Source organism: Oncorhynchus nerka, linkage group LG26 (assembly GCF_034236695.1).
Source record: "Oncorhynchus nerka isolate Pitt River linkage group LG26, Oner_Uvic_2.0, whole genome shotgun sequence".
NCBI classification, from domain to species: Eukaryota; Metazoa; Chordata; class Actinopteri; order Salmoniformes; family Salmonidae; genus Oncorhynchus; species Oncorhynchus nerka.
In genome coordinates this window covers 51782421-51809273 of record NC_088421.1, presented here as the reverse complement: position 1 = coordinate 51809273, position 26853 = coordinate 51782421, and the positions used below count along the sequence as shown (strand labels likewise).

Below are 26853 nucleotides of genomic sequence, written 5' to 3'. Positions count from 1 at the left end.
TCCCGTACAGAACTGTCCGCGTCCCGTACAGAACTGTCCGCGTCCCGTACAGAACTGTCCGTCCCGTACAGAACTGTCCGCGTCCCCGTACAGAACTGTCCGCGTCCCGTACAGAACTGTCCAGCGTCCCGTACAGAACTGTCCGCGTCCCGTACAGAACTGTCCGCGTCCCGTACAGAACTGTCCGCGTCCCGTACAGAACTGTCCGCGTCCCGTACAGAACTGTCCGCGTCCCCGTACAGAACTGTCCGCGTCCCGTACAGAACTGTCCGCGTCCCCGTACAGAACTGTCCGCGTCCCGTACAGAACTGTCCGCGTCCCGTACAGAACTGTCCGCGTCCCGTACAGAACTGTCCGCGTCCCGTACAGAACTGTCCGCGTCCCCAGAACTGTAGTCCCCGTACAGAACTGTCCGCGTCCCCGTACAGAACTGTCCGCGTCCCGTACAGAACTGTCCGCGTCCCCAGTACTGTCCGCGTCCCCGTACAGAACTGTCCGCGTCCCGTACAGAACTGTCCCGTCCCCGTACAGAACTGTCGTCCCGTCCCCGAGTCCCGTACAGAACTGTCCGAGTCCCCGTACAGAACTGTCCGCGTCCCCGTACAGAACTGTCCGCGTCCCCGTACAGAACTGTCCGCGTCCACGAACAGAACTGTCCGCGTCCCCGTACAGAACTGTCCGCGTCCCCGTACAGTACTGTCCGCGTCCCCGTACAGAACTGTCCGCGTCCCCGTACAGAACTGTCCGCGTCCCCGTACAGAACTGTCCGCGTCCAAGAACAGAACTGTCCGAGTCCCCGTACAGAACTGTCCGCGTCCACGAACAGAACTGTCCGAGTCCCCGTACAGAACTGTCCGCGTCCCCGTACAGAACTGTCCGCGTCCCGTACAGAACTCCGCGTCCCGTACAGAACTGTCCGCGTCCCGTACAGAACTGTCCTCGTCCCGTACAGAACTGTCCGCGTCCCGTACAGAACTGTCCGCGTCCCCGTACAGAACTGTCCGAGTCCCCGTACAGAACTGTCGCGTCCCGTACAGAACTGTCCGCGTCCCCGTACAGAACTGTCCGCGTCCCCGTACAGAACTGTCCGCGTCCCCGTACAGAACTGTCCGCGTCCCGTACAGAACTGTCCGCGTCCCCGTACAGAACTGTCCGCGTCCCGTACAGAACTGTCAGAACTGTCCCCGTACAGAACTGTCCGCGTCCCGTACAGAACTGTCCGCGTCCCGTACAGAACTGTCCGCGTCCCGTACAGAACTGTCCGCGTCCCGTACAGAACTGTCCGCGTCCCGTACAGAACTGTCCGCGTCCCGTACAGAACTGTCCGCGTCCCGTACAGAACTGTCCGCGTCCCGTACAGAACTGTCCGCGTCCCGTACAGAACTGTCCGCGTCCCGTACAGAACTGTCGCGTCCCGTACAGAACTGTCCGCGTCCCGTACAGAACTGTCCCGTACAGAACTGTCCGCGTCCCCGTACAGAACTGTCCGCGTCCCGTACAGAACTGTCAGCGTCCCGTACAGAACTGTCCGCGTCCCGTACAGAACTGTCCGCGTCCCGTACAGAACTGTCCGCGTCCCCGTACAGAACTGTCCGCGTCCCGTACAGAACTGTCAGAACTGTCCCCGTACAGAACTGTCCGCGTCCCCGTACAGAACTGTCCGCGTCCCCGTACAGAACTGTCCGAGTCCCGTACAGAACTGTCCGCGTCCCGTACAGAACTGTCCGCGTCCCGTACAGAACTGTCGCGTCCCCGTACAGAACTGTCCGCGTCCCGTACAGAACTGTCCGCGTCCCGTACAGAACTGTCCGCGTCCCGTACAGAACTGTCCGCGTCCCCGTACAGAACTGTCCGCGTCCCGTACAGAACTGTCCGCGTCCAAGAACAGAACTGTCGCGTCCCCGTACAGAACTGTCCGCGTCCCGTACAGAACTGTCCGCGTCCCGTACAGAACTGTCCGCGTCCCGTACAGAACTGTCCGCGTCCCGTACAGAACTGTCGCGTCCCGTACAGAACTGTCCGCGTCCCGTACAGAACTGTCCGCGTCCCGAACAGAACTGTCGCGTCCCGTACAGAACTGTCCGCGTCCCGTACAGAACTGTCCGCGTCCCGTACAGAACTGTCGCGTCCCGTACAGAACTGTCCGCGTCCCGTACAGAACTGTCCGCGTCCAAGAACAGAACTGTCGAGTCCCCGTACAGAACTGTCCGCGTCCCGAACAGAACTGTCCGCGTCCCGTACAGAACTGTCCGCGTCCCGTACAGAACTGTCCGCGTCCCGTACAGAACTGTCCGCGTCCCGTACAGAACTGTCCCGCGTCCCGTACAGAACTGTCCGCGTCCCGTACAGAACTGTCCGCGTCCCGTACAGAACTGTCCCCCGCAGTCCCGTCCCGTACAGAACTGTCCGCGTCCCGAACAGAACTGTCCGCGTCCCGTACAGAACTGTCCGCGTCCCCGTACAGAACTGTCCGCGTCCCCGTACAGAACTGAACGTCCCCGCGTCCCCCGTACAGAACTGTCCCGTACAGAACTGTCCCGTCCCGTACAGAACTGTCGCGTCCCGTACAGAACTGTCGCGTCCCGTACAGAACTGTCCCGTACAGAACTGTCGCGTCCCGTACAGAACTGTCCGCGTCCCCGTACAGAACTGTCCGCGTCCCGTACAGAACTGTCCGCGTCCCGTACAGAACTGTCCGCGTCCCCGTACAGAACTGTCCGCGTCCCGTACAGAACTGTCAGCGTCCCGTACAGAACTGTCCGCGTCCCGTACAGAACTGTCCGCGTCCCGTACAGAACTGTCCGCGTCCCGTACAGAACTGTCCGCGTCCCGTACAGAACTGTCCGCGTCCCCGTACAGAACTGTCCGCGTCCCGAACAGAACTGTCCGCGTCCCGTACAGAACTGTCCGCGTCCCGAACAGAACTGTCCGCGTCCCGTACAGAACTGTCCGCGTCCCGTACAGAACTGTCCGCGTCCCCGTACAGAACTGTCCGCGTCCCGTACAGAACTGTCCGCGTCCCGTACAGAACTGTCGCGTCCCGTACAGAACTGTCAGCGTCCCCGTACAGAACTGTCCGCGTCCCGTACAGAACTGTCCGCGTCCCGTACAGAACTGTCCGCGTCCCGTACAGAACTGTCCGCGTCCCGTACAGAACTGTCGCGTCCCGTACAGAACTGTCGCGTCCCGTACAGAACTGTCCGCGTCCCCGTACAGAACTGTCCGCGTCCCGTACAGAACTGTCAGAACTGTCCGCGTCCCGTACAGAACTGTCCGCGTCCCGTACAGAACTGTCCGCGTCCCGTACAGAACTGTCGCGTCCCGTACAGAACTGTCCGCGTCCCGTACAGAACTGTCGCGTCCCGTACAGAACTGTCCGCGTCCCGTACAGAACTGTCCGCGTCCCGTACAGAACTGTCGCGTCCCGTACAGAACTGTCGCGTCCCGTACAGAACGAACAGAACTGTCCGCGTCCCGTACAGAACTGTCCGCGTCCCGTACAGAACTGTCCGCGTCCCAGAAACAGAACTGTCCGCGTCCCGTACAGAACTGTCCGCGTCCCGTACAGAACTGTCCGCGTCCCCAGTACTGTCGAGTCCCGTACAGAACTGTCGAGTCCCGTACAGAACTGTCCGCGTCCCCGTACAGAACTGTCCGCGTCCCGTACAGAACTGTCCGCGTCCCGAACAGAACTGTCCGCGTCCCCGTACAGAACTGTCCGCGTCCCGTACAGTACTGTCCGCGTCCCGTACAGAACTGTCCGCGTCCCGTACAGAACTGTCCGCGTCCCGTACAGAACTGTCGCGTCCAAGAACAGAACTGTCCGAGTCCCGTACAGAACTGTCCGCGTCCCGTACAGAACTGTCGCGAGTCCCGTACAGAACTGTCCGCGTCCCGTACAGAACTGTCCGCGTCCCGTACAGAACTGTCCGCGTCCCGTACAGAACTGTCCGCGTCCCGTACAGAACTGTCCGCGTCCCGTACAGAACTGTCCGCGTCCCCGTACAGTCCCGTCCCGTACAGAACTGTCCGCGTCCCGTACAGAACTGTCCGCGTCCCGTACAGAACTGTCCGCGTCCCGTACAGAACTGTCCGCGTCCCGTACAGAACTGTCCGGCGTCCCGTACAGAACTGTCGTCGTACAGAACTGTCCGCGTCCCGTACAGAACTGTCCGCGTCCCGTACAGAACTGTCGCGTCCCGTACAGAACTGTCGCGTCCCGTACACTGTCCGCGTCCCGTACAGAACTGTCGTCCCCGTACAGAACTGTCCGCAGACAAGAACTGTCCGCGTCCCCCGTACAGAACTGTCCGCGTCCCGTACAGAACTGTCGCGTCCCGTACAGAACTGTCCGCGTCCCGTACAGAACTGTCCGAGTCCCGTACAGAACTGTCCGCGTCCCCGTACAGAACTGTCCGCGTCCCGTACAGAACTGTCCGCGTCCCACGAACAGAACTGTCCGCGTCCCGTACAGAACTGTCCGCGTCCCGTACAGAACTGTCGCGTCCCCGTACAGAACTGTCGCGTCCCGTACAGAACTGTCCGCGTCCCGTACAGAACTGTCCGCGTCCCGTACAGAACTGTCCGCGTCCCGTACAGAACTGTCCGCGTCCCCGAACAGAACTCGAGTCCCCGTACAGAACTGTCCGCGTCCCGTACAGAACTGTCCGCGTCCCGTACAGAACTGTCCGCGTCCCGTACAGAACTGTCCGCGTCCCGTACAGAACTGTCCGCGTCCCCGTACAGAACTGTCCGCGTCCCGTACAGAACTGTCCGAGTCCCGTACAGAACTGTCCCGTCCCGACAGAACTGTCCGCGTCCCTGTCCGCGTCCCGTACAGAACTGTCGCGTCCCCGTACAGAACTGTCCGCGTCCCGTACAGAACTGTCCGCGTCCCCGTACAGAACTGTCCGCGTCCCGTACAGAACTGTCCGCGTCCCGTACAGAACTGTCCAGCGTACAGACCCCGTCCCGTACAGAACTGTCCGCGTCCCGTACAGAACTGTCCGAGTCCCGTACAGAACTGTCCGAGTCCCGTACAGAACTGTCCGCGTCCCGTACAGAACTGTCCGCGTCCCGTACAGAACTGTCCGCGTCCCGAACAGAACTGTCCCCGCGTCCCGTACAGAACTGTCCGCGTCCCGTACAGAACAGAACTGTCCAGAACTGTCCGGCGTCCCGTACAGAACTGTCGCGTCCCGTACAGAACTGTCCGCGTCCCGTACAGAACTGTCCGCGTCCCGTACAGAACTGTCCCGTCCCGTACAGAACTGTCCGCGTCCCGTACAGAACTGTCCGCGTCCCGTACAGAACTGTCCGCGTCCGTACAGAACTGTCCGCGTCCCGTACAGAACTGTCCAGCGTCCCGTACAGAACTGTCGCGTCCCGTACAGAACTGTCCGCGTCCCGTACAGAACTGTCCGCGTCCCGTACAGAACTGTCCGCGTCCCGTACAGAACTGTCCGCGTCCCCGTACAGAACTGTCCGCGTCCCGTACAGAACTGTCCGCGTCCCGTACAGAACTGTCCGAGTCCCCGTACAGAACTGTCCGCGTCCCGTACAGAACTGTCGCGTCCCCGTACAGAACTGTCCGCGTCCCGTACAGAACTGTCCGCGTCCCGTACAGAACTGTCCGCGTCCCGAACAGAACTGTCCGAGTCCCCGTACAGAACTGTCCGCGTCCCGTACAGAACTGTCGCGTCCCGTACAGAACTGTCCGCGTCCCGTACAGAACTGTCCGCGTCCCGTACAGAACTGTCCGCGTCCCGTACAGTACTGTCGCGTCCCGTACAGAACTGTCCGAGTCCCGTACAGAACTGTCCGCGTACAGAACCCGTACAGAACTGTCCGCGTCCCGTACAGAACTGTCGCGTCCCGTACAGAACTGTCCGCGTCCCGTACAGAACTGTCCAGCGTCCCGTACAGAACTGTCCGCGTCCCGTACAGAACTGTCCGCGTCCCGTACAGAACTGTCCGCGTCCCGTACAGAACTGTCCGCGTCCCGTACAGAACTGTCCGCGTCCCGTACAGAACTGTCCGCGTCCCGAACAGAACTGTCGCGTCCCGTACAGAACTGTCCGCGTCCCGTACAGAACTGTCCGCGTCCCGTACAGAACTGTCCGCGTCCCGTACAGAACTGTCCGCGTCCCCAGAACTGTCCGCGTCCCCGAACAGAACTGTGTCCCCGTACAGAACTGTCCCGTCCCCGTACAGAACTGTCGCGTCCCCGTACAGAACTGTCCGCGTCCCGTACAGAACTGTCGCGTCCCCGTACAGAACTGTCCGCGTCCCGTACAGAACTGTCCGCGTCCCGTACAGAACTGTCCGCGTCCCGTACAGAACTGTCCGCGTCCCGTACAGAACTGTCCGCGTCCCGTACAGAACTGTCCGCGTCCCGTACAGAACTGTCCGCGTCCCGAACAGAACTGTCCGAGTCCCCGTACAGAACTGTCCGCGTCCCGTACAGAACTGTCCGCGTCCCCGTACAGAACTGTCCGCGTCCCCGTACAGAACTGTCCGCGTCCCCAGAACTGTCCGCGTCCCGTACAGAACTGTCCGCGTCCCGTACAGAACTGTCCGCGTCCCGTACAGAACTGTCCGCGTCCCCGTACAGAACTGTCCGCGTCCCGTACAGAACTGTCCGCGTCCCCGTACAGAACTGTCCGCGTCCCGTACAGAACTGTCCGCGTCCCGTACAGAACTGTCCGCGTCCCCGTACAGAACTGTCCGCGTCCCGTACAGAACTGTCCGCGTCCCGTACAGAACTGTCCGCGTCCCCGTACAGAACTGTCCGCGTCCCGTACAGAACCCGAGTCCCGTACAGAACTGTCCGCGTCCCCGTACAGAACTGTCCGCGTCCCGTACAGAACTGTCCGCGTCCCCGTACAGAACTGTCCGCGTCCCGTACAGAACTGTCCGCGTCCCGTACAGAACTGTCCGCGTCCCGTACAGAACTGTCCGCGTCCCGTACAGAACTGTCGCGTCCCGTACAGAACTGTCCGCGTCCCGTACAGAACTGTCCGCGTCCCGTACAGAACTGTCCGCGTCCCCGTACAGAACTGTCCGCGTCCCCGTACAGAACTGTCCGCGTCCCGTACAGAACTGTCCGCGTCCCGTACAGAACTGTCCGCGTCCCGTACAGAACTGTCCGCGTCCCGTACAGAACTGTCCGCGTCCCGTACAGAACTGTCCGCGTCCCGTACAGAACTGTCCGAGTCCCCGTACAGAACTGTCCGCGTCCCCGTACAGAACTGTCCGCGTCCCGTACAGAACTGTCCGCGTCCCGTACAGAACTGTCCGCGTCCCGTACAGTACTGTCCGCGTCCCGTACAGAACTGTCCGCGTCCCGTACAGAACTGTCCGCGTCCCCGTACAGAACTGTCCGCGTCCCCGAACAGAACTGTCCGCGTCCCGTACAGAACTGTCCGCGTCCCGTACAGAACTGTCCAGCGTCCCGTACAGAACTGTCCGAGTCCCGTACAGAACTGTCGAGTCCCGTACAGAACTGTCGCGTCCCGTACAGAACTGTCCGCGTCCCGTACAGAACTGTCGCGTCCCCGAACAGAACTGTCCGCGTCCCCGTACAGAACTGTCCGCGTCCCGTACAGTACTGTCCGCGTCCCCGTACAGAACTGTCCGCGTCCCGTACAGAACTGTCCGCGTCCCGTACAGAACTGTCCGCGTCCAAGAACAGAACTGTCCGAGTCCCGTACAGAACTGTCGTACAGAACTGTCGCGTCCCGTACAGAACTGTCCGCGTCCCGTACAGAACTGTCCGCGTCCCGTACAGAACTGTCCGCGTCCCGTACAGAACTGTCCGCGTCCCGTACAGAACTGTCCGCGTCCCGTACAGAACTGTCCGCGTCCCGTACAGAACTGTCGAGTCCCCGTACGAGTCCCCGTACAGAACTGTCCGCGTCCCGTACAGAACTGTCCGCGTCCCGTACAGAACTGTCCGCGTCCACGAACAGAACTGTCCGCGTCCCGTACAGAACTGTCCGCGTCCCGTACAGAACTGTCCGCGTCCCGTACAGAACTGTCCAGCGTCCCGTACAGAACTGTCCGCGTCCCGTACAGAACTGTCCGCGTCCCGTACAGAACTGTCCGCGTCCCGTACAGAACTGTCCGCGTCCCGTACAGAACTGTCCGCGTCCCGTACAGAACTGTCCGCGTCCCGTACAGAACTGTCCGCGTCCCCGTAGTAGAACTGTCCGCGTCCCGTACAGAACTGTCCGCGTCCCGTACAGAACTGTCCGCGTCCCCAGAACTGTCCGCGTCCCGTACAGAACTGTCCGCGTCCCGTACAGAACTGTCCGCGTCCCGTACAGAACCCGCGTCCCGTACAGAACTGTCCGCGTCCCCGTACAGAACTGTCCGCGTCCCGTACAGAACTGTCCGCGTCCCGTACAGAACTGTCCGCGTCCCGTACAGAACTGTCCGCGTCCCGTACAGAACTGTCCGCGTCCCGTACAGAACTGTCCGCGTCCCGTACAGAACTGTCCGCGTCCCGTACAGAACTGTCCAGTCCCCGTACAGAACTGTCCGCGTCCCGTACAGAACTGTCCACAACTGTCCGCGTCCCGTACAGAACTGTCCGCGTCCCCGTACAGAACTGTCCGCGTCCCGTACAGAACTGTCCGCGTCCCGTACAGAACTGTCCGCGTCCCGTACAGAACTGTCCGTACAGAACGTCCCGTACAGAACTGTCCGCGTCCCCCGTAGTCCCGTACAGAACTGTCCGCGTCCCGTACAGAACTGTCCCGTACAGAACTGTCGCGTCCCGTACAGAACTGTCGAGTCCCGTACAGAACCGAGTCCCGTACAGAACTGTCCGCGTCCCGTACAGAACTGTCCGCGTCCCGTACAGAACTGTCCGCGTCCCGTACAGAACTGTCCGCGTCCAAGAACAGAACTGTCCGCGTCCCGTACAGAACTGTCCGCGTCCCGTACAGAACTGTCCGCGTCCCGTACAGAACTGTCCGCGTCCCGTACAGAACTGTCCGCGTCCCCGTACAGAACTGTCCGCGTCCCGTACAGAACTGTCCGCGTCCCGTACAGAACTGTCCGCGTCGCCCCGTACAGAACTGTCCGCGTCCCGTACAGTACTGTCCGCGTCCCGTACAGAACTGTCCGCGTCCCGTACAGAACTGTCCGCGTCCCGTACAGAACTGTCCGCGTCCAAGAACAGAACTGTCCGAGTCCCCGTACAGAACTGTCGCGTCCACGAACAGAACTGTCCGCGTCCCGTACAGAACTGTCCGCGTCCCGTACAGAACTGTCCGCGTCCCCGTAACAGAACTGTCCGCGTCCCGTACAGAACTGTCCGCGTCCCGTACAGAACTGTCCTCGTCCCCGTACAGAACTGTCCGCGTCCCGTACAGTACTGTCCGAGTCCCGTACAGAACTGTCCGCGTCCCGTACAGAACTGTCCGCGTCCCGTACAGAACTGTCCGCGTCCCGTACAGAACTGTCCGCGTCCACGAACAGAACTGTCCGCGTCCCCGTACAGAACTGTCCGCGTCCCCGTACAGAACTGTCCGCGTCCCCGTACAGAACTGTCCGCGTCCCCGTACAGAACTGTCCGCGTCCCCGTACAGAACTGTCCGCGTCCCGTACAGAACTGTCCGCGTCCCGTACAGAACTGTCCGCGTCCCGTACAGAACTGTCCGCGTCCCGTACAGAACTGTCCGCGTCCCGTACAGAACTGTCCGCGTCCCGTACAGAACTGTCCGCGTCCCCGTACAGAACTGTCCGCGTCCCGTACAGAACTGTCCGCGTCCCGTACAGAACTGTCCGCGTCCCCGTACAGAACTGTCCGCGTCCCGTACAGAACGTCCCGTACAGTACTGTCCGAGTCCCCGTACAGAACTGTCCGAGTCCCGTACAGAACTGTCCGCGTCCCGTACAGAACTGTCCGCGTCCACGAACAGAACTGTCCGAGTCCCCGTACAGAACTGTCCGAGTCCCCGTACAGAACTGTCCGCGTCCCCGTACAGAACTGTCCGCGTCCCCGTACAGTACTGTCCGCGTCCCCGTACAGAACTGTCCGCGTCCAAGAACAGAACTGTCCGAGTCCCCGTACAGACCTGTCCGCGTCCCGTACAGAACTGTCCGCGTCCCCGTACAGTACTGTCCGAGTCCCCGTACAGAACTGTCCGAGTCCCCGTACAGAACTGTCCGCGTCCCCGTACAGAACTGTCCGCGTCCCCGTACAGAACTGTCCGCGTCCACGAACAGAACTGTCCGCGTCCCCGTACAGAACTGTCCGCGTCCCCGTACAGTACTGTCCGCGTCCCCGTACAGAACTGTCCGCGTCCCCGTACAGAACTGTCCGCGTCCCCGTACAGAACTGTCCGCGTCCAAGAACAGAACTGTCGAGTCCCGTACAGAACTGTCCGCGTCCCGAACAGAACTGTCCGAGTCCCGTACAGAACTGTCCGCGTCCCGTACAGAACTGTCGCGTCCCGTAAAGAACTGTCCGCGTCCCGTACAGAACTGTCCGCGTCCCGTACAGAACTGTCCTCGTCCCGTACAGAACTGTCCGCGTCCCCAGTACTACAGTCCCCGTACAGAACTGTCCAGAACTGTCCCCGTACAGAACTGTCCGCGTCCCGTACAGAACCCGTACAGAACTGTCCGCGTCCCGTACAGAACTGTCCGCGTCCCGTACAGAACTGTCCGCGTCCCGTACAGAACTGTCCGCGTCCCCGTACAGAACTGTCCGCGTCCCCGTACAGAACTGTCCGCGTCCCGTACAGAACTGTCCGCGTCCCCGTACAGAACTGTCCGCGTCCCGTACAGAACTGTCCGCGTCCCGTACAGAACTGTCCGCGTCCCGTACAGAACTGTCCGCGTCCCGTACAGAACTGTCCGCGTCCCGAACAGAACTGTCCCCGTACGTCGTCCCGTACAGAACTGTCCGCGTCCCGTACAGAACTGTCCGACTGTCCCCGTACAGAACTGTCCGCGTCCCGTACAGAACTGTCCGCGTCCCCCAGAACTGTACAGAACTGTCCAGCGTCCCGTACAGAACTGTCCGCGTCCCGTACAGAACTGTCCAGCGTCCCGTACAGAACTGTCGTCCCGTACAGAACTGTCCGAGCGTCCCGAACAGAACTGTCCGCGTCCCCGTACAGAACTGTCCGCGTCCCGTACAGAACTGTCCGCGTCCCGTACAGAACTGTCCGCGTCCCGTACAGAACTGTCCGCGTCCCGTACAGAACTGTGCGTCCCGTACAGAACTGTCCGTCCCGTCCCCGTACAGAACTGTCCGCGTCCCCGTACAGAACTGTCCCGTCCCGTACAGAACTGTCCGCGTCCCCGTACAGAACTGTCCGCGTCCCGTACAGAACTGTCCGCGTCCCCGTACAGAACTGTCCGCGTCCCGTACAGTACAGAACTGTCCGCGTCCCCGTACAGAACTGTCCCGCGTCCCGTCCCGTACAGAACTGTCCGCGTCCCGTACAGAACTGTCCGCGTCCCGTACAGAACTGTCCGCGTCCCGTACAGAACTGTCCGCGTCCCGTACAGAACTGTCCGCGTCCCGTACAGAACTGTCCGCGTCCCCGTACAGAACTGTCCGCGTCCCGTACAGAACTGTCCGTCCCCGTACAGAACCCGTCCACGAACAGAACTGTCCGCGTCCCGTACAGAACTGTCCGAGTCCCCGTACAGAACTGTCCGCGTCCCCGTACAGAACTGTCCGCGTCCCCGTACAGTACTGTCCGCGTCCCCGTACAGAACTGTCCGCGTCCAAGAACAGAACTGTCCGAGTCCCCGTACAGACCTGTCCGCGTCCCGTACAGAACTGTCCGCGTCCCCGTACAGTACTGTCCGAGTCCCCGTACAGAACTGTCCGAGTCCCCGTACAGAACTGTCCGCGTCCCCGTACAGAACTGTCCGCGTCCCCGTACAGAACTGTCCGCGTCCACGAACAGAACTGTCCGCGTCCCCGTACAGAACTGTCCGCGTCCCCGTACAGTACTGTCCGCGTCCCCGTACAGAACTGTCCGCGTCCCCGTACAGAACTGTCCGCGTCCCCGTACAGAACTGTCCGCGTCCAAGAACAGAACTGTCCGAGTCCCCGTACAGAACTGTCCGCGTCCACGAACAGAACTGTCCGAGTCCCCGTACAGAACTGTCCGCGTCCCCGTACAGAACTGTCCGCGTCCCCGTAAAGAACTGTCCGCGTCCCCGTACAGAACTGTCCGCGTCCCCGTACAGAACTGTCCTCGTCCCCGTACAGAACTGTCCGCGTCCCCGTACAGTACTGTCCGAGTCCCCGTACAGAACTGTCCGAGTCCCCGTACAGAACTGTCCCCGTACAGAACTGTCCGCGTCCCCGTACAGAACTGTCCGCGTCCCCGTACAGAACTGTCCGCGTCCCGTACAGAACTGTCCGCGTCCCGTACAGAACTGTCCGCGTCCCGTACAGAACTGTCCGTACAGAACTGTCCCGTACAGAACTGTCCGCGTCCCGTACAGAACTGTCCGCGTCCCCGTACAGAACTGTCCGCGTCCCGTACAGAACTGTCCGCGTCCCGAACAGAACTGTCCGCGTCCCGTACAGAACTGTCAGAACGTCCCGTCCCCGTACAGAACTGTCCGCGTCCCGTACAGAACTGTCCGCGTCCCGTACAGAACTGTCCGCGTCCCGTACAGAACTGTCCGCGTCCCGTACAGAACTGTCCGCGTCCCGTACAGAACTGTCCGCGTCCCGTACAGAACTGTCCGCGTCCCGTACAGAACTGTCAGCGTCCCGTACAGAACTGTCCGGCGTCCCCGTACAGAACTGTCCGCGTCCCCGTACAGAACTGTCGCGTCCCGTACAGAACTGTCCGCGTCCCCGTACAGAACTGTCCGCGTCCCGTACAGAACTGTCCGCGTCCCGTACAGAACTGTCCGCGTCCCGTACAGAACTGTCCGCGTCCCGTACAGAACTGTCCGCGTCCCGTACAGAACTGTACAGAACTGTCCGCGTCCCGTACAGAACTGTCCGCGTCCCGTACAGAACGCGTCCCGTACAGAACTGTCCCGTCCCGTACAGAACTGTCCGCGTCCCGTACAGAACTGTCCGCGTCCCCGTACAGAACTGTCGCGTCCCGTACAGAACTGTCCGCGTCCCGTACAGAACTGTCCAGAACGTCCCGTACAGAACCGCGTACAGAACTGTCGCGTCCCGTACAGAACTGTCCGCGTCCCCGTACAGAACTGTCGCGTCCCGTACAGAACTGTCCGCGTCCCGTACAGAACTGTCCGCGTCCCGTACAGAACTGTCCGCGTCCCGTACAGAACTGTCCGCGTCCCGTACAGAACTGTCCGCGTCCCCGTACAGAACTGTCCGCGTCCCCGTACAGAACTGTCCGCGTCCACGAACAGAACTGTCCCCGTACAGAACTGTCGCGTCCCGTACAGAACTGTACAGAACTGCGTCCCGTACAGAACTGTCGCGTCCCGTACAGAAACGTCCCGTCAGAACTGTCCGCGTCCCGTACAGAACTGTCCGCGTCCCGTACAGAACTGTCCGTCCCCGTACAGAACTGTCCGCGTCCCGTACAGAACTGTCCGCGTCCCGTACAGAACTGTCCGCGTCCCGAACAGAACTGTCCGCGTCCCCGTACAGAACTGTCCGCGTCCCGTACAGAACTGTCCGCGTCCCGTACAGAACTGTCCGCGTCCCGTACAGAACTGTCCGCGTCCCGTACAGAACTGTCGCGTCCCCGAACAGAACTGTCCGCGTCCCGTACAGAACTGTCCGCGTCCACGAACAGAACTGTCCGAGTCCCGTACCCGTCCCGTACAGAACTGTCCGCGTCCCGTACAGAACTGTCCGCGTCCCCGTACAGAACTGTCCGCGTCCCCGTACAGAACTGTCCGCGTCCCCAGAACTGTCCGCGTCCCCGTACAGAACTGTCCGCGTCCCGTACAGAACTGTCCGCGTCCCGTACAGAACTGTCCGCGTCCCGTACAGAACTGTCGCGTCCAGAACTGTCCGCGTCCCGTACAGAACTGTCCGCGTCCCGTACAGAACTGTCCGCGTCCCGTACAGAACTGTCCGCGTCCCGTACAGAACTGTCCGCGTCCCGTACAGAACTGTCGCGTCCCGAACAGAACTGTCCGAGTCCCGTACAGAACTGTCCGCGTCCCGAACAGAACTGTCCGCGTCCCGTACAGAACTGTCCGCGTCCCCGTACAGAACTGTCCGCGTCCCGTACAGAACTGTCCGCGTCCCGTACAGAACTGTCCCCCCGTACAGAACTGTCCGCGTCCCCGTACAGAACTGTCCGCGTCCCGTACAGAACTGTCCCGTACAGAACTGTCCGCGTCCCGTACAGAACTGTCCCCAGAACTGTCGAGTCCCGTACAGAACTGTCCGTCCCCGTACAGAACTGTCCGCGTCCCCGTACAGAACTGTCCGCGTCCCGTACAGAACTGTCCGCGTCCCCGTCCGCGTCCCGTACAGAACTGTCCGCGTCCCGTACAGAACTGTCCGCGTCCCGTACAGAACTGTCCGCGTCCCCGAACAGAACTGTCGCGTCCCGTACAGACCTGTCCGCGTCCCGTACAGAACTGTCCGCGTCCCGTACAGAACTGTCCGCGTCCCGTACAGAACTGTCCGCGTCCCGTACAGAACTGTCCCGCGTCCCGTACAGAACTGTCCGCGTCCCGTACAGAACTGTCCCGTACAGAACTGTCGTCCGTCCCGTACAGAACTGTCCGCGTCCCGTACAGAACTGTCCGCGTCCCGTACAGAACTGTCGCGTCCCGTACAGAACTGTCCGCGTCCCCGTACAGAACTGTCAGCGTCCCGTACAGAACTGTCCGCGTCCAAGAACAGAACTGTCCGAGTCCCCGTACAGAACTGTCCGCGTCCCGAACAGAACTGTCCGAGTCCCGTACAGAACTGTCCGCGTCCCGTACAGAACTGTCCGCGTCCCGTACAGAACTGTCCGCGTCCCGTACAGAACTGTCCCGTACAGAACTGCGTCCCGTACAGAACTGTCCGCGTCCCGTACAGAACTGTCCGTCCCCGTACAGAACTGTCCGAGTCCCGTACAGAACTGTCCGCGTCCCGTACAGAACTGTCCGCGTCCCCGTACAGAACTGTCCGCGTCCACGAACAGAACTGTCCGCGTCCCCGTACAGAACTGTCCGCGTCCCCGTACAGAACTGTCCGCGTCCCCGTACAGAACTGTCCGCGTCCCCGTACAGAACTGTCCGCGTCCCCGTACAGAACTGTCCGCGTCCAAGAACAGAACTGTCCGAGTCCCCGTACAGAACTGTCCGCGTCCACGAACAGAACTGTCCGAGTCCCCGTACAGAACTGTCCGCGTCCCCGTACAGAACTGTCGCGTCCCGTACAGAACTGTCCGCGTCCCGTACAGAACTGTCCGCGTCCCCGTACAGAACTGTCCGCGTCCCCGTACAGAACTGTCCGCGTCCCCGTAAAGAACTGTCCGCGTCCCCGTACAGAACTGTCCGCGTCCCCGTACAGAACTGTCCTCGTCCCCGTACAGAACTGTCCGAGTCCCCGTACAGAACTGTCCGAGTCCCCGTACAGAACTGTCCGCGTCCCCGTACAGAACAGTCCGCTTCCACGAACAGAACTGTCCGCATCCCCGTACAGTACTGTCCGCGTCCCCGTACAGAACTGTCCGCGTCCCCGTACAGTACTGTCCGAGTCCCCGTACAGAACTGTCCGCGTCCCCGTACAGTACTGTCCGCGTCCCGTACAGAACTGTCCGCGTCCCCGTACAGAACTGTCCGCGTCCCCGTACAGAACTGTCCGCGTCCACGAACAGAACTGTCCGAGTCCCCGTACAGAACTGTCCGCGTCCCCGTACAGAACTGTCCGCGTCCCCGTAAAGAACTGTCCGCGTCCCCGTACAGAACTGTCCTCGTCCCCGTACAGTACTGTCCGAGTCCCCGTACAGAACTGTCCGAGTCCCCGTACAGAACTGTCCGCGTCCCCGTACAGAACTGTCCGCGTCCACGAACAGAACTGTCCGAGTCCCCGTACAGAACTGTCCGAGTCCCCGTACAGAACTGTCCGCGTCCCCGTACAGAACTGTCCGCGTCCCCGTACAGTACTGTCCGCGTCCCCGTACAGAACTGTCCGCGTCCAAGAACAGAACTGTCCGAGTCCCCGTACAGACCTGTCCGCGTCCCGTACAGAACTGTCCGCGTCCCCGTACAGTACTGTCCGAGTCCCCGTACAGAACTGTCCGAGTCCCCGTACAGAACTGTCCGCGTCCCCGTACAGAACTGTCCGCGTCCACGAACAGAACTGTCCGCGTCCCCGTACAGAACTGTCCGCGTCCCCGTACAGTACTGTCCGCGTCCCCGTACAGAACTGTCCGCGTCCCCGTACAGAACTGTCCGCGTCCCCGTACAGAACTGTCCGCGTCCAAGAACAGAACTGTCCGAGTCCCCGTACAGAACTGTCCGCGTCCACGAACAGAACTGTCCGAGTCCCCGTACAGAACTGTCCGCGTCCCGTACAGAACTGTCAGCGTCCCGTAAAGAACTGTCCGCGTCCCGTACAGAACTGTCCGCGTCCCGTACAGAACTGTCCTCGTCCCGTACAGAACTGTCCGCGTCCCGTACAGTACTGTCGAGTCCCCGTACAGAACTGTCCGAGTCCCGTACAGAACTGTCCGCGTCCCGTACAGAACTGTCCGCGTCCCGTACAGAACTGTCGCGTCCACGAACAGAACTGTCCGCGTCCCGTACAGAACTGTCCGCGTCCCGTACAGTACTGTCCGCGTCCCCGTACAGAACTGTCCGCGTCCCGTACAGAACTGTCCGCGTCCCGTACAGAACTGTCCGCGTCCAAGAACAGAACTGTCCGAGTCCCGTACAGAACTGTCCGCGTCCACGAACAGAACTGTCCGAGTCCCCGTACAGAACTGTCCGCGTCCCCGTACAGAACTGTCCGCGTCCCCGTAAAGAACTGTCCGCGTCCCCGTACAGAACTGTCCGCGTCCCCGTACAGAACTGTCCGCGTCCCCGTAAAGAACTGTCCGCGTCCCCGTACAGAACTGTCCGCGTCCCCGTACAGAACTGTCCTCGTCCCCGTACAGAACTGTCCGAGTCCCCGTACAGAACTGTCCGAGTCCCCGTACAGAACTGTCCGCGTCCCCGTACAGAACAGTCCGCTTCCACGAACAGAACTGTCCGCATCCCCGTACAGTACTGTCCGCGTCCCCGTACAGAACTGTCCGCGTCCCCGTACAGTACTGTCCGAGTCCCCGTACAGAACTGTCCGCGTCCCCGTACAGTACTGTCCGCGTCCCCGTACAGAACTGTCCGCGTCCCCGTACAGAACTGTCCGCGTCCCCGTACAGAACTGTCCGCGTCCACGAACAGAACTGTCCGAGTCCCCGTACAGAACTGTCCGCGTCCCCGTACAGAACTGTCCACGTCCCCGTAAAGAACTGTCCGCGTCCCCGTACAGAACTGTCCTCGTCCCCGTACAGAACTGTCGCGTCCCCGTACAGTACTGTCCGAGTCCCCGTACAGAACTGTCCGAGTCCCCGTACAGAACTGTCCGCGTCCCCGTACAGAACTGTCCGCGTCCCCGTACAGTACTGTCCGCGTCCCCGTACAGAACTGTCCGCGTCCCCGTACAGTACTGTCCGCGTCCCCGTACAGAACTGTCCGCGTCCCCGTACAGAACTGTCCGCGTCCCCGTACAGAACTGTCCGCGTCCCGTAAAGAACTGTCCGCGTCCCCGTACAGAACTGTCCTCGTCCCCGTACAGTACTGTCCGAGTCCCCGTACAGAACTGTCCGAGTCCCCGTACAGAACTGTCCGCGTCCCCGTACAGAACTGTCCGCGTCCACGAACAGAACTGTCCGAGTCCCCGTACAGACCTGTCCGCGTCCCCGTACAGAACTCTCCGCGTCCACGAACAGAACTGTCCGCGTCCCCGTACAGAACTGTCCGCGTCCCCGTACAGTACTGTCCGCGTCCCCGTACAGAACTGTCCGCGTCCCCGTACAGAACTGTCCGCGTCCCCGTACAGAACTGTCCGCGTCCCGTACAGAACTGTCCGCGTCCCGTACAGAACTGTCCGCGTCCCCGTACAGAACTGTCCGCGTCCCCGTAAAGAACTGTCCGCGTCCCCGTACAGAACTGTCCTCGTCCCCGTACAGAACTGTCCGCGTCCCCGTACAGAACTGTCCTCGTCCCCGTACAGTACTGTCCGCGTCCCCGTACAGAACTGTCCGCGTCCCCGTACAGTACTGTCCGCGTCCCCGTTCGGTGTGGCACCAAGGAGATTGTCCGGTTACGCTCAGAGTGGACTGAGGTGATCTTGGGGAATAACGACGGAGTTTGTTACAGTGTTGAGACGCCGAAGTTTATTGTTCAATTTGCTTTTTTCTTTACGGTGAGGGACAGTATGAGTGTAGCCAGATCCTTTTCAATCTCTATCCTTGTTTCATTTTGTGGTTCACCGGATTCATCATCATCGAGACGAGGGAAAGACGAACGACCTGCTAGCTAGTCGGTACAGCTCGGTATTCTAGCTAGCTACTCGACCAGCAGCATCCTAGTTATCCTAGCTAGTCGGTACAGCTCGGTAAGCTAGATAGCTACTCTACCAGCAGCATCCTAGTTATCCTAGCTAGTCGGTACAGCTCGGTAATCTAGCTAGCTACTCGACCAGCAGCATCCTTGTTATCCTAGCTAGTCGGTACAGCTCGGTAAGCTAGCTAGCTACTCTACCAGCAGCATCCTAGTTACCATAGCTACCACTACATCATCACCGGCTGTCTGCATTTCTTGTGGACCGATGGAGCTCCCCGGTTGTTTCTTCCACCTGTTAAATCCCGTGGAGGACTTCTCCCTCTCTCGTTGACGGATGCTGGCTACCTCTGTCCGGTTCTCCTCTCTTCACTAGATGGACGGTAACTTTAGTGTTTAAACCTCTGTGTCCAATGACCGAACTTTTGAATATTATTTTCAGGGCGCCTCAATAGCAGGTATTGAACCCCGGGTAAATAATCACTAGTCAGAACCTCAACCTCAGTATACCTTCATTATAACAATCATCTTAATATCTGATATTGTGAGTAAACAACCTCGAGAGTGCGTCTTCCAGCCCTCTAATAATTCACATCATTCAACCCTCCCGGTTAGTAAATTTACCTCAACATGCCCCCGGAGAAGGCAGAGTAAGGACACCGGCCTTTTAGCGGGGCTGACAGACTGACTACAACGCTCGCGTTGCTAAATTAATTTTGTTATTAAAAATGACACACTGCTCGCGCGCGTTAACTAACGTCTGGAAGTCAGTTCTATTTGTGAAACTCTTCTTCTGTTTCCCCATCTGAGCTCAGAGTAGATGAGAGATGTAATGTTTGTCTCTGTTGTGTTGAAGCCCAATCAAGCAGGAGAGACCAGCCTCCCCTGTTCCCAGCTGTGTGTCCATGAAGAGTGACTGGTCTATGATGCAACCTATACAGTTTAGAGAGGAAGACTTTTCTACTGAACAAAGGTAAGAAGAACTCATGGGTCCTGGTCAGTGAGTTAAACAACACTGTCTCTAGTCATTTCTCCTCTTCCATTTTCCCATTTCTATTTTAGTTGTTTTCATAATCCATAGGCTAATAATTTTTTCCATTTTCATAGTCCTAAAACAATATTAAACAAACACAACATTCCCTCCCTGTGTGTGTGTGTGTGTGTGTGTGTGTGTGTGTGTGTGTGTGTGTGTGTGTGTGTGCACTCCCTGGATGAGGAGATGTCATCTCATGTTTTGTCCACAGAAACCAACAGGAGAGATCAGAGTCAGAGATTCTCAGTGGTCAGTCTTCCCAGAGTCATCAAACAGACCTGGCCTCCATATTCAGAGTATGTGGTCCTGTTATGTACATTTGTTTTTGTTTACCTCAAGTAAAGTTGATCTGTAAATTTGATCTGTCATTGATTCATTAATGTGTTAATGAGAAAGCATTTCTTCTCTTGCTTAACTTATTTTCTTGATTTATTTCAGTTGCTTGAACAGAATATTATGACATTTGTGAAGAACGAGCTGAAGATGTTCAAGAGGATTCTTAGTCCAGAACTCCCAGAAGGCTTTGAGAGTCAGAAGCAGGATAAGGAAGTGGTGGATGCTGAAGATGAGCAGCAGGAGAGCAGTGCCAGAGAGGGGGCTCTGAAGATCACACTGCACATCCTGAGGAAAATGAACCAGAAGGAGCTTGCTGACACACTGGAGAAATGTAAGATCTGTCTGCCTCATGTTGAATGATGTTTTATAACATGTAAAAGCTGTAGCTAAAGTACAGCTAAAGTAGCTGTGTAACTAAATGATATTGTAGCAGCCTTAACACAACACCTAGTGACCTCATCAAGTAGCAGCAGGGATGTGTTGTGGTGATTCATTTAGAGAGAGAGAGAACATTAATAATACCATCAATAATACAGTCAGTTAAGATAATAAATTATTATAATTTAAAACTTTATAACAGTCTTTCAATACTGTAGGTATTAAAACAGACGTAATATTAATATCCTCTGTGTTATTTCTTCATTCAGATGAGCTTGCTGTGATTTGCCAACGTGAACTCAAATCTAATCTAAAGAAGAAGTTTCAATGTGTATTTGAGGGGATCGCTAAACAAGGAAACCCAACACTTCTCAATAAGATCTACACAGAGCTCTACATCACAGAGGGTGGAACAGGAGAGGTCAATAATGAACATGAGCTGAGACAGATTGAGACAACAACCAGGAAACAAGCAAGACCAGAGACTGCAATCAAATGTAATGACATCTTCAAACCCTTAACTGGACAAGACAAACCTATCAGAACTGTGTTGACAAAGGGAGTCGCTGGCATTGGAAAAACAGTCTCTGTGCAGAAGTTCATTCTGGACTGGGCTGAAGGAAAAGCAAATCAGGATGTCCAATTTGTATTTTCAATCCCTTTTCGGGAGCTGAATTTGATGAAAGAGGACAAACACACTTTCATTGAACTTCTCAATCACTTCTCAATGGAAACCAAACAATCAAGAATCTCCATCTACAACAAGTACAAAGTTCTGTTCATCTTTGTTGGTCTGGATGAGTGCCGACTGCCCCTAGACTTCCAGAAGAACAAGATCTGTTGGGACGTCACAGAGTCAACCTCAGTGGATGTTCTGCTGACAAATCTCATCAGGGGAAATCTGCTTCCCTCTGCTCTCCTCTGGATAACTACCCGACCTGCAGCAGCCAATAAGATCCCTTCAGGGTGTGTTGACCAGGTGACAGAGGTACGAGGGTTCAATGACCCACAGAAGGAGGAGTACTTCAGGAAGAGATTCAGTGATGAGGACCTGGCCAGCAGAATCATCTCACACATAAAGACATCAAGGAGCCTCCACATCATGTGCCACATTCCAGTCTTCTGTTGGATTTCTGCAACAGTCCTTGAACACATGCTGAAACATAAGAGAGAAGAGATGCCCAAGACTCTGACTGAGATGTACACACACCTTGTGGAGTTTCATACCAAACAGAAGAATGAAAAGTATCTTGGGAAAGAAGGGACAGGTCCACACTGGAATAAAGAGAGCATTCTGAAAACTGGGAAAACTGGCTTTTCAACAGCTTGTGAATGGCAATCTGATTTTCTATGAAGAAGACCTGAAAGAGTCTGGCATTGATGTCAATGAAGCCTCAGTGTACTCAGGATTGTGCACACAGCTCTTTAAAGAGGAATGTGTGCTGTACCAGGACAAGGTGTACTGCTTTGTTCATCTGAGCATTCAGGAGTTTCTGGCTGCTGTATATGTGTTCCTCTCATTCATCAACAACAATGAGAATCTAATGGATGAACTGCAAACAAAAGACGAGTCTGAAGTTACTTTCTACAAGAGTGCTGTGGATAAAGCCTTACAAAGTGAGACAGGAAACCTGGACCTTTTCCTCCGCTTCCTACTGGGCCTCTCACTGGAGTCCAATCAGAAGCACTTACGAGGTCTACTGACAAAGACAAGAAGCAGCTCACAGAGCCATGAAGAAACAGTCAAGTACATCAAGGAGAAGATCAGGGAGAATCTCTCTCCAGAGAGGAGCATCAATCTGTTCCACTGTCTGAATGAACTGAATGACCATTCTCTAGTGGAGGAGATCCAAAGATACCTGAGATCAGGAAGTCTCTCTGAAGCCAAACTGTCACCTGCACAGTGGTCAGCTCTGGTCTTTGTGTTGCTGACTTCAGAAAAGGAGCTGGATGTGTTTGACCTGAAGAAATACTCCAGATCAGAGGAAGGTCTTCTGAGGCTGCTGCCTCAGTGGTCAAAGCCTCCAGAGCTGTTCTGTGAGTAAATAAAATGACATTTAAGAACTAATCATCAGGAAGAAATATTAAGCTGAGGAAAATGTGTAATATAATTGTTCTTAACTGATCTTGCCTAGTAAAAATTAAAATTAAATATGATTTTAATATGATTTGACTCTTTGCAGGCTGTCAGGCTGTCTAGTCACAGAGGAAGGCTGTGCTTCTCTGGTCTCAGCTCTGGAGTCAAACCCCTCACACCTGAGAGAGCTGGACCTGAGTAACAATCACCCAGGAGACTCAGGAGTGAAGCTGCTCTCTGATGGACTGGGGAATCCCCACTGTAAACTGGAGACTCTGAGGTCAGTATTATCAGATATGAAAGCACTTTATGTATGTAGTTCTCCCATTTGAAAAGTCGTAATTATTCGGTTATATTCACTTATAGTGTATTAAAGTAGTCATAAGTTTAGTATTTGGTCCCATATTCCATGCCTGCAGTGATTACATCAAGCTTGTGATTCTACTAACTTGTTGAATGTATTTCCAGTTTGTCTTGGTTGTGTTTGGGATGTTTTTCCTAATAGAAACTGAATGGTGAATAATGTCCTGTCATTTTGGAGTCACTTCACTTGTATTGTCAGTAAGAATAGAAGATGTTTCTGAACACTTCTACATTCATGTGGATGCTACCATAATTATGAATTAATCGTGAATGATGATGAATGAGAAAGTTAGAGGTACAAACATCATACCCCCTCTGTTATTGGTAATGGTGAGAGGTTAGCATGTTTTGTTGTAGTCTCTGTTATTGGTAATGGTGAGAGGTTAGCATGTTTTGTTGTAGCCTCTGTTATTGGTAATGGTGAGAGGTTAGCATGTTTTGTTGTAGCCTCTGTTATTGGTAATGGTGAGAGGTTAGCATGTTTTGTTGTATCCTCTGTTATTGGTAATGGTGAGAGATTAGCATGTTTTGTTGTAGCCTCTGTTATTGGTAATGGTGAGAGGTTAGCATGTTTTGTTGTAGCCTCTGTTATTGGTAATGGTGAGAGGTTAGCATGTTTTGTTGTAGCCTCTGTTATTGGTAATGGTGAGAGGTTAGCATGTTTTGTTGTAGCCTCTGTTATTGGTAATGGTGAGAGGTTAGCATGTTTTGTTGTAGCCTCTGTTATTGGTAATGGTGAGAGGTTAGTATGTTTTGTTGTAGCCTCTGTTATTGTTAATGGTGAGAGGTTAGCATGTTTTGTTGTATCCTCTGTTATTGGTAATGGTGAGAGGTTAGCATGTTTTGTTGTAGTCTCTGTTATTGGTAATGGTGAGAGGTTAACATGCTTTGTTGTAGCCTCTTTTAAAAGATGACATTATATACTGTCACCTCATATGAAACATTTGATCTGAAATCCAAAATGCTGGAGTATAGAGACACATTTATTTACAGTGTAAGCAGGGAAAGCTAAGTGAAATATTTTAATATAACCTGTCTGTCATTGTATTTCTCTGTGTTGGCAGACTCACTGTCTGTAAACTCACAGACACATCCTGTAAAGAGTTGGCCTCAGTTCTCAGTTCCAACCCCTCACACCTGAGAGAGCTGGATCTGAGTAACAATGACCTGAAGGATTCAGGAGTGAAGCTGCTCTCTGCTGGACTGGGGAATCCCCACTGTAAACTGGAGACTCTGAGGTCAGTATTCCTGTAGTTGGTCAACAAGTGATAACTGTTCACCAGATCCACATGTGTTTACCAGACACACATAGTCCACACCATATGTGTTTGAGGTCAGTATAATATATATTGTGGACTGTATACTCAATACAATCTAAATCTGATACCTCACTGTCTAAATAGATATGGTGTGGACTGTATACTCAATACAATCTAAATCTGATACCTCTGTCTGTCTTCTGACTGATACTGCTTTTTAAACTGGTCTGGTCAGTCTACTATAATATTTGTACTAAACATGTTTCTATCTGCAGGCAATACTTTGATCATTTATATTAATGATACATTCATTCATTTATGAATAGATATGGAAATATGGAACACTGTTAAAAACGTTCCTAGAACAGACGTGAACATTTCACCTGTACTGGGAACATACATTTTTGAGGTTGCAGGGAGGTTCTGAGAACATTCTACTGTGGTTCCCTGAAAGTTTTATTAACGTTCAGAAACTATAGGTTATTTGAAGGTAATTAAATAATGTTCTGACAACATGTTTCAATAACATGTTTTATAACACTGCTAGCTTAGTTTAACTGTTTTGAACACCAAGCACAGACATTAATCATGCAAACACCTTTCGTTTTGTGTGACACAGCATTCAGTGAGATTCAATCTATGATATTATATTCTCTTCCATGCAATTAGCCCACTACGCCACTAGGATGGAGCTAGAGTTTCTTTTCTTACATCATCTGTTCAAACAAACCAAATTTCAAAAGGGAACAAGCACTTATTAAGATCAGGTGTTACCAATTAGTGGGTGCAGCCAACACACCAGAACACATTTAACAAGATAGAGGATAGACAGAGTTTTGTTGATGCTGAGAACGGAATGTATATTTACGCAAAGGTTTTCTTGTGGTTTTTATTGAACGTTTTTGTTAATGTTCTGATAAGATCATTTTAAATAGAACCATTTTATTTCACCTTTATTTAACCAGGTAGGCACTGTGATATATGTGAATATGTTGAAAACATATACTGCCACTATTTTCACCACCAAAGAATACCAGTATGGTTTTAATATGATTTGACTCTTTGCAGGCTGTCAGGCTGTCTAGTCACAGAGGAAGGCTGTGCTTCTCTGGTCTCAGCTCTGAGGTCAAACCCCTCACACCTGAGAGAGCTGGACCTGAGCTACAATCACCCAGGAGACTCAGGAGTCAGACTGCTCTCTGCTGGACTGGAGGATCCACACTGCAGACTGGAGAAACTCAAGTATGTAGAGGGTTTATGTCAATGTTCATATCAGACATGTTGGACTTATCAGGCTGGTTAAGACAAACATTCTGACCACCACTTGGATAAAGTTATATGATGTGTGTGTGTGTGTGTGTGTGTGTGTGTGTGTGAGGAGTTCAGGTGTATCCCTCAATGACTGTCTGTTCTTCTGCTTACCGCTACAGTGTGGAACATGGTGGAGAGAACAGAATGAAACCTGGGCTTAGAAAATGTGAGTGTTGACTGCTGTGAAGAATATGACTAAGAATAAGTCTTAATTCAAGTTAAGTCAAAGTCAAAGACCAACATCATTACTTACTTGGTCATATTAAATATCAGCTGTAGTTCCACAGAAGCAGAAATCAGGGAGTGTGTGTGTGTGTGTGTGTAATTATTGGGAATAAGTGTGTTTTATATTACCATACAGTATAACATATGATCATTCAACAAGTCTCAAGTTACCTTAACTTCTCCTTTTGATACCTAGAAACATCTACATTAAATGAATTAGTGAAAAGTGAGTTAACATTCTAATGTGAATGATGATGATTTCTAATATTGTGTCTGGTTTCATCCATCAGATGTCTGTGATCTCACACTGGACCCAAACACAGTAAACAGATTCCTCTCTCTGTCTGAGGAGAACAGAAAGGTGACATGTAGGACAGAGGAGCAGCCGTATCCTGATCACCCAGAGAGATTTGAGGGCTGTGAACAGGTGTTGTGTAGAGAGGGTCTGACTGGGCGCTGTTACTGGGAGGTAGAGTGGAGTGGGAGAAGGGGGGCTGATGTAGGAGTGACATATAAAGGAATCAACAGGAGAGGAGAGGTTAATGACTGTTGTCTTGGATACAATGACAAGTCCTGGAGTCTGTTCTGCTCTGACAACAGTTACATTGCCAGTCACAATAATAATCACACTACCATAGACGTCCCCTCCTCCAGCTCCCACAGAGTAGGAGTGTATCTGGACTGGCCAGCTGGAACTCTGTCCTTCTATAGAGCCTCCTCTGACACACTGACCCACCTGAACACATTCACCTCCACATTCACTGAGCCCCTCTATCCAGGGTTTTGGGTTTGGTATGATGGTGACTCAGTGTCCCTGAAATAAGTGAACACACACACTGGACAGAGACACACACACTGGACAGAGACACACACACTGGACAGAGACACACACACTGGACAGAGACACACACACTGGACAGAGACACACACACTGGACAGAGACACACACACTGGACAAAAACACACACACACACACACTGGACAGAGACACACACACTGGACAAAGACACACACACTGGACAGAGACACACACACTGGGCAGAGACACACACACTGGACAGAGACACACACACTGGACAGAGACACACACACTGGACAGAGACACACACACTGGACAGAGACACACACACTGGACAAAAACACACACACACACACTGGACAGAGAAACACACACTGGACAGAGACACACACACTGGACAGAGACACACACACTGGACAGAGACCCACACACTGGACAGAGACACACACACTGGACAGAGACACACACACTGGACAGAGACACACACACTGGACAGAGACACACACACTGGACAGAGACACACACACTGGACAAAAACACACAC

The 26853-nt window shown here is 55.1% G+C and overlaps 2 protein-coding genes across 2 annotated transcripts in view; both read left to right on the top strand.

Annotated features, from left to right (window-relative positions):
- LOC135564809 (NACHT, LRR and PYD domains-containing protein 3-like) overlaps positions 1-21635 on the top strand; it is a 130717-nt gene extending 109082 nt beyond the window's left edge. Inside the window, exons 3-6 of the mRNA XM_065010875.1 lie at positions 19385-19501; positions 19773-19857; positions 20000-20228; positions 20545-21635. Coding sequence (XP_064866947.1) covers positions 19385-19501; positions 19773-19857; positions 20000-20228; positions 20545-21629 — 1516 coding nt within the window. The 3' untranslated portion in view covers positions 21630-21635. The remainder of the gene's footprint in view (positions 1-19384; positions 19502-19772; positions 19858-19999; positions 20229-20544) is intronic.
- Positions 21636-23676: 2041 nt separating this feature from the next.
- Positions 23677-26430, top strand: LOC135564914 (stonustoxin subunit beta-like). The gene is made up of 5 exons (XM_065011000.1): positions 23677-23684; positions 23780-23953; positions 25043-25216; positions 25405-25451; positions 25801-26430. Exons 1-5 carry the CDS (start codon positions 23677-23679, stop codon positions 26331-26333), a joined length of 936 nt encoding a protein of 311 aa, XP_064867072.1. The 3' UTR covers positions 26334-26430.
- The last annotated feature ends 423 nt before the right edge of the window (positions 26431-26853 follow it).

Bases quoted from the DNA above. Each gene is read 5' to 3' on its own strand.
- LOC135564914 (XM_065011000.1), top strand. The intron at 25,217-25,404 runs GTATGTAGAGGG...TTACCGCTACAG, and splicing joins TGCAGACTGGAGAAACTCAA to TGTGGAACATGGTGGAGAGA. The intron at 25,452-25,800 runs GTGAGTGTTGAC...TTCATCCATCAG, and splicing joins GAAACCTGGGCTTAGAAAAT to ATGTCTGTGATCTCACACTG.